This window comes from Elephas maximus, chromosome 7 (assembly GCF_024166365.1).
Source record: "Elephas maximus indicus isolate mEleMax1 chromosome 7, mEleMax1 primary haplotype, whole genome shotgun sequence".
NCBI classification, from domain to species: domain Eukaryota; kingdom Metazoa; phylum Chordata; class Mammalia; order Proboscidea; family Elephantidae; genus Elephas; species Elephas maximus.
Window position 1 is genome coordinate 109,455,457 of NC_064825.1, and position 8,156 is coordinate 109,463,612.

General features: G+C 35.5%; 1 protein-coding gene across 1 annotated transcript; it reads right to left on the reverse strand.

Annotated features, from left to right (window-relative positions):
• Positions 1-3,663: 3,663 nt before the first annotated feature.
• On the reverse strand, positions 3,664-4,617 carry LOC126080313 (olfactory receptor 8K3-like). Its single transcript, XM_049891565.1, has one exon. It carries the CDS (start codon positions 4,615-4,617, stop codon positions 3,664-3,666), a length of 954 nt encoding a protein of 317 aa, XP_049747522.1.
• Positions 4,618-8,156: the final 3,539 nt, after the last annotated feature.

The following is an 8,156-nucleotide window of genomic DNA, read 5'->3' on the forward strand; positions in this document are numbered from 1 at the left end:
CTATAATGTATCCATTTGTGACTTTTTTTTTTTTGCTAATTTCTCCTATAGTATGATATGTATGTGGCGTAGTGGTTAAGAGTCTGGCTTTTAGCCAAAAGAGATCGGCATTTCAGATCCACCAGGTGCTTCTTGGAAACCCTGTGGGGCAGTTCTACTTTGTCCTATAGGGTCATTACGAGTCAGATGCGACTGAACAGCTTTGGATTTTGTTTGGTTTTATGTACCCAAAAAACAACCCACTTATATATATACATATATTTATTTATAAAAATCATTGCTATCTGAAATGTTGGCTGTTTGAACCCACTAGCCTTTCCAGGGAGAAAAGACCTGGCCATCTGCACCCATGAAGATTACAGCCTAAGCAACTCTATGGGACATTTCTACTCCGTCCTATACATTGCTGTGATTTTCAACTGACCAGATGACATCTAACAAAACAAAAATTCTTGAATGGTACATATTTTGTTGCCTCCCACAGAACATTGTCTGACTTTACTGCTTCAGGTAAACAAGTTTCTGGAGGAGGACATCACATTTGGGGAACGAGAGGGCCAGCGAGAATGGGGGAAGCCCTCCATAAGCTGGATTGACACAGTGGCTGCACCAATGTACTCGGACATACTGATGACTGTGAGGCTAGGACAGGGCCAGGCAATGTTTTCTTCTGTTTTACAGAACGTGGCCATGAGCTGGAGTCACTCAGTAGCAGGTAACAACAACCACCTTTGGTGATTGACTTTTCACTTCACACGATTCTAATGAGGTCCATTCACGCTGTTGAGTGCATCAATAATTTGTTCTTTTTTTACTGCTGCGCATTACTTCATATATGGACTAAAAAAAAATGGATTTAGTACAGTTTAATTACCCATTCACCCATAGAAGGACGTTTTGGGTTGTTACTGGCTTTATCTATTATAAGTAATGTTTCTTTTCACATTTGTGTAAGGATTTTTGTACGAACATAAGTTTTCATTTCTGTAGGATAAATGTGTAAGTGTGGGTTGTTTTCATTCTGACGAAGTCCCATGTATTCATTTGTATTTTTCATCCATGTATTTGCACGTACCAATAATTCAGTAGTTTTTATGACAGAGTGGTATTAACTTGTTGGAAATACCACAATTTATTCATCCGTTGTCAAGCAGATGAACATTTGGGTTGATTTTAGTTTTTGAGTATTACAGATCAACTTGTTCTGGACATTCGTGTACACGTATTTATACGGCTAAATGCTGTCATTTCACTTGGGTAGATATGAGTAAATTGGTTAAATTTTAGGGTAAAACTATGTTCAGCTTTTTAAGACCCTGATGCTTAAAAGAAATTCTTTTTGTAAGTATTTTCATGATTTTAATTTTCCACTAGCAGTTTATGAATGTTCCATTTCTCTCACATAATTACTAAACACCTGATATTCTAACAGATGTAGAGTTATGTCATCAATGTTTTAACTTGAAGTTCATTGATGAGTGATGAACTGAACATTTTTAATGTGCTTATTTGCCACCAGAATATGGCCTATGAATGAATGCATGTTCATTTTTATGCTCATTTTTCTGGGCTGTTTTCTTTTTCTTTTTACTTTATTTAATTATTGATATTATTATTTTTGAGTTTTGAGTCCTATCTCTGTATATATTATGGAGATCTGGTGGAAAAGTTATTAAAGATCGGGACTGCTCAAACATCCCCTAAAATGTGGAATAAATTTGGTAAGAGGGGATTTACTTGTTTTTTTTTTCCTGCTCTTACTGAATGTATTTAATCTTTCACACTAAGTGTGATGGTAACTGCGGGCTGTTCATGGATGTCCTCTTTCAGTTTGAGAAAGCTCTATTTTAATACTAATTTGATCAAAGTTTTATCACATTTATTGAGACTTTTAAAACGTTTCTGTACATGTAGTTATACGGCGTTGTTTGCCAGTTTATTTGTTATTATGATGAATGTCGTTAATTGATTTTTTTTTAATGGGAAACTATCCATGCATCCCTGGGGCACACCAAATTAAGTGTACTATTGTCTTTACATATTGCCAGACTCAATTTCTTAAATTTTTCTTTAGATTTTCACACATGTGCTCTGTTGTTTTCTTTTCTTTTAATGTCTTTGTCTGCCTTTGATATCTGTTTAACCTATCCTCATAAAGGAAATGTAAATATACCCTTCTCTTCAGTTCCGTAAAAGAGTTTGTGTAGACTTGGCTAATTCTTTTTCCCTAAATACTTAATAAAATTTCTGAATCAAGCCACTTGGAATGAGAATGGGGTGTGTTTTAAATTTCCATTTTGATATTCTCTTTATAAATGGTATTTTTCTCACGTTTTCTAGTCTCTACATATATGCAAAAATATCATAACCCACCTTGCAGGGTCCTATCCTAAAACCCAGATTGCAGTCTTTTATAAAAACAACCTTAGTGTATCTAAAATTTAATTATTTCTCATTACAAATTTTTTGAATATTAAAAGAATAAGAAAAAAAATGAAAATTAGGAGGGAATATGGAGCAACTACGTCCAGAAATCATGGCAAATACAGAAAATGCTACATATCACACCTCACTCACTAGAAACACAGCATAGTCCTAACCATGGGTTATCTCCTTATGCTTCTTCCAAGCAGGATAATCAAAATGATGAATTCAGACAATAGATCCTGATCAAAATACACACTCATATTATTCAAATTTAAGAAAATCCAGCCAAACAAAGCCATGGCAACAAACATAACTCAGCATACGATAGACTTCTTATGCAAGGGTACAGAAACAATTAGAAAATCACTTCTAAACAAGAGTAATTATTGTTTTCTAGAGAGATAAGGACAACAATCTATGAGACAAAAGCACAGATTTAGGAAGCAATATCTGTCCTGAAGAGACAAAATGAAAAAACCTGGAAACTTCTGTGGCTGACCTCAATAAATCTGTCTTAACTTATATACCCACTGATACAGGCAAAATTGGCTAATTTGGACAAAACCAGATACTCAGCTGATCCTGTGGAATATAATTTTATTTTGTTTATACTAATATTACAATATAGTAATAATAAAAATAAATAAAGTATATGGACTCTAAGGGCTCAAATACGAAAGTAGAGGCACTGATGATGAAAGACAGTGATTTCAAGGTTTAGAAAGTGGACATTTGAGCAAATTCATATAACTGAGTACTCGAACCAACCCACCCCAGTGAGCCTTGTTTTAATCAGAATTAACCACCCAGGGCAGAGTGTAAGAAATAAAATAGGAGGTGTATGTGAGCATCACACACACACACTTTCTATATATATTTTTTTCTACTAGATAAAGAAAACACCAGGTATTTGGAAATCTTCCTGTATCTATTAGTTTCACTATCTCACTCAACATATTCAATGTTCTTATTTAAAAAAAAAAAAGTAACACCCTCCAGACATTCTAATATACTATCAACTTTCTTAATTATTATGCTTATAAGGCATCGCTCCTGCTCAAGGAAGGCAACGCTTGTACTGTTTCATTTATTAGTCTACTTACAGCCTTAGTAGAGTAACTGGTAGAAGGCAGAAACAGAAATACATGTTATCTGTGATTTTGTGCTTCCTATCCCCTCTGGAGGCACACAGAAAAAACGTTTAAAGCACAAAATGTAATTCATATAAATCAAAAGTTATAGGGAATGTCGAGAAAATGTATTCCATAATTGTTCTAAAGCTCTATGTAAGGCATATTTTACATTTTTATTCCTCAAACTGTAGATCAGGGGATTCAACATGGGGATCACCAGGGTGTAAAATATGGAAGCCACTTTACCAGTGTCAAAGGACTGACTGGACTTGGGCTGCAGATACATAAAGATTAAAGTCCCATAGAACACTACTACCACAGTCAGGTGGCATCCACAGGTGGAGAAGGCCTTGTGCCCGCCCTCGGCTGAGTTCAGCCTGAGAATGGATGCAATTACGACTAAGTAAGAAACGAGAACTATTAGGAGGGATGAAATCAAATCAAAAACAGATAAGATGAGAATGACCAATTTGATTTCCTGTGTGTCTGAGCAGAGCAAAGATACCAAGGGGAGACTGTCACAGTAGAAATGCCTGATGACACTGTGGCCACAGAAGGATAAATTAAAAATCTTTATGGTGACCAGGAGAGAAACAAATGTGCTGTAGAGATAGGGGATTGCAACCAGCACCAAACACGTCCTTTGTGACATGATGACTGTGTAGCACAAAGGGTTACAGATAGCCACATAGCGGTCGTAGGACATTGCTGACAGAATAAAAAATTCACTAATTATGAACATGTTAACGAAAACTAACTGTGTAGCACAAAAAGAACAGGAGATAGTATTTTCATCCACAACAAAATTTGCCAACATTTTTGGTCCCACGGCTGTTGAATAACCAAGATCAGTGATAGCCAGGTGTCTGAGAAAAAAGTACATGGGAGTTTGTAGCTTGGAGTCCATCTTGGTGAGGATGATGATGCTCAAGTTGCCCACCACTGAGATCATGTAGATGATGAGGAACAGCCCGAACAATGGTGCCTGCAGCTCTGGGCGGTCTGTGATTCCCATCAGAATGAATTCATTCAGCCCTGTTAGATTGTGTTTGTCCATCTAGGTCTATCAGGAAACCTATTGTGGATAGAGACATCAGCATAGTCAATAGGGTTTATGTAGCATCATCTGATAGATCTTTAGTATACAAAGGCAATATGCTAAATGAATAAGATAAATCCAAACCCTCCAATACAGTTATTTGAAATTAATCCCACCTCCCACAAATAAAGTATAGGCACCTGAAGATAGAGAGAGAAGGAAAGAGGGAAAGAAAGAGAAATCTAACTTGTTATCAAGTGGGTAAGATTTGCTCCCCAAGGAACATTTGTCAATGCCTGGGACATTTTGGATGTCACAACTAGGAGAAGGGTACTACTCGTACCTAATGGAAGCCTGGTATGTTACTAAACATTCTACTATATGCCGGGTAACTCCACACAATAAGAAAATTTCCAGTCCAAACTGTCACTATGGCAGAAGTTGAGAAACCCTGATATAAGCCTGGAGATAGAGATAGACACAGGTAACGACATAGTTGTAAGTGTAGATGAACATGTATAGGTAGACGTACATATATGTACATACACATGAACATATACACAATACGTAGTCATATACAGATACACATACATGTACATAGATGGGATTCCTGGTGGAGCAGTGGTTAAGAGCTTGGCTGATGTTTCTCATCAAGAGATTGGCAAAAATCTACATTTATACATTATTTAAATATACATTATATATTAAAATTACACTTAAGAGGGGCATAGAAAGAGCCTAGAACCAGCTAATAACTAAGATTTGAAAGGGCATCAACATTGGAGACTGAATACTGTAGCTTCATTTTTCTGCTACAGTATTTTTAATACTGCATATGCTTCCTTTACTTTCATATTTGAGCTCTATTATTCACATAATTAGGCCAACTGGGTGGCACAAACAGTTAAACACTCAGCTACAAACTGAAAGTTTGGGGGATCGAATCTACTCAGAGGCACCTTGGAAGAAAGAAAGATCTACTGAAAGTTCACAGCCATTGAAAAACTATGGACCACAGTTTTCTGACACACACGGAGTAGGATTGAGGCAAAATAGACTCCTGGACTTTTTTTTTTTTTTTTTTAGTTTTTTATTCACATAATTACTTATATAAAGTAAAAATATTATTTAGTCATAATGTTTCAAAGATACTTATGAGAATTTAGCCTCTGAAACAAAGTGTGAATATTCAAAAAAAATTAATAATGTGAAAAAAAAAGGCACAGAGATCCTAATCTCAGGCACTACTGAAAAGTGGAATGCACACAGAGCTGCCTCAGAAATCTTAATATTTTGCAATGACTTTGCCATTGAATAAAGGTGGGACCTTGCAAGTGTCACTGAAACATTTCTCTTATTGGTAAAATATGGAAACAGTCTTTTTACCTGCAATGAATCATCTGTCTTGACTTCCCCAAGTGTTTCTTAACATGGCAGAGTGAGAAGAATTTATGGATTTTTTTTTTTTCACCCTTGGAGATTCTCCCTGAGGACATGCCAAGCAATTTGTTGATTGTTCCTGAAGCATTTTAAAGCTTAACAAAATACCTGGGGGTTGTTATTTAATTGTCCAGGACATTTTGTATTCACCAGTGACCAAAATTTTATTGATATAGTACGTATGCATGTCTGTGTTTATCTATTTCATATAGTCTTGCATTTTACTTTGTTAGCATTCCATTTTTACGACACGGGGATCTGTATTAAAATATTGTATCTGCAAAACAGAACTATCGATATTCCCATTTCTACAGTGGCCCCTACTAATGGATGACAAAATGAAGCTGTGCTTAAACACTTTCCTATTGCATTATTTCAAAGAGTTAAATGGAATAAAAGTAATGCATTGTGCATATGTGAGATAGCACTTCCTAGTTTACTGTTATTTTTGTTTTTGTTGCTGTTATTGCTATTTTCAAGGTTTCTTTTTTGTTGTTGTTTTCCTTTTTGACCTCAGGAACAGAAATGTTACCCTTGTTTCTCATTTCATAGTCAATTGCCATCATGTGTTTATGTTTTTTGCTTGTTTATTTTCCATCACTATATTTCAGTATTTTATGTTTTTTCATTTTGTCCAATCCTCATTCCAGAACTTATTTCTCAGCTTAATAAATGTTCTGTTATGCTTGATATAATGTTCTACCATATCAACGCACCCTCATAAAGTGCGATATTGTGTGAAATGTTTCATTATGAATATATATTTACAGTGCTATAAATATTTTTGCTGCATTTGTGGTTGTAAATATTTCCAATATATCCCTTTGTGACCTTTTTTTTCTTATTATTTCTCCTATATAATGGTATGTATGTGGCGTAAAAATTAAAAAAAAAAAAATTATTTTATGTGGCATAGTGGTTAAGAGTCCAGCTGTTAACCAAAAGATCGGCAGTTCAAGCCCACCAAGTGTTCCTTGGAAACCCTGTGGGCAGTTCTACTTTGTCCTATAGGATCATTATGAGTCAAAATCAACTCGACATCATTGGATTTTGGTTATATATTTGTATATATATACATAAAACTCACTGCTAAGTGAAAAGTTAGCTGTTTGAACCTACTAACCTTCCTGGGGAGAAAAGACCTAGCCATCTGCACCCATAAAGATTACAGCCTAAGCAACCCTATGGGACATTTCTACTCTGTCCTGTGCATCACTATGATTTTCAATTGACTGAATGACACCTAACAAAACAAAAGTCTTGAATGGTACCTATTTTGTTGCCTCCAACAGAATGTTGTCTGACTTTCTTGCTTCAGGCATGTTATCAGGAAAGACCAGTTTCTGGGTGAGGACATCATGTTTGGTGAAGTAGAGGGCCAATAAGAATGAAGGAACCTCTCCATGAGATGAATTGACACAGTGGCTCCAACAATGAACTTTAACATACTGATGATTGCGAGGATAGGACAGGGCCAGGCAATGTTCTGTGCTGTTTTACATAACGTCGCCCTGAGTTAAGGTAACTCAGTGACAGGTAACAACAACAACAACCTCTTGTGATTGACTGTTTTCACTTCACATGATTCTATTGAGGTCCATCCACGATGTTGTGTGTATCAATACTTCGTTCTTTTTTACTGCTGAGTATGACTTTAGGTATGGATTTAGTACAGTTTGATTACCCATTACCCATAGAAGGACATTATGGGTTGTTACTAGTTTTTAGCTATTATAAAAAGTGTTTCTTTGAACATTCACGTAAGGATTTTTGTATGAACATAAGTTTTCACATGTGTGGGATAAATGTCTCCGTGTGGGTTGTTTCAATTTTGACAAAGCCTGATGTATCAATTTGTATTTTTCATCCATGTATTTGCATGTACCAATAATTCAGTAGTTTTTATTACTGCATGGTGTTAACTTGCTTGGAAATACCACAATTTATTCATCCATTCTCAACTAGATGAACATTTGGGTTGATTCCAGTTTTTGAGTATTACAAACAAACTTGTTATAGACATTTCTGTACATGTATTTATAAGGATAAATGCTATCATTTCACTTGGGCAGATATGAGTAAATTGGTTAAAATTTAGGGTAAAACAATGTTCAGCT

Coding starts and splice junctions, on each gene's coding strand:
- LOC126080313 (XM_049891565.1), bottom strand. CDS start 4,617: ATGGACAAACACAATCTAACAGGGCTGAATGAATTCATTCTGATGGGA.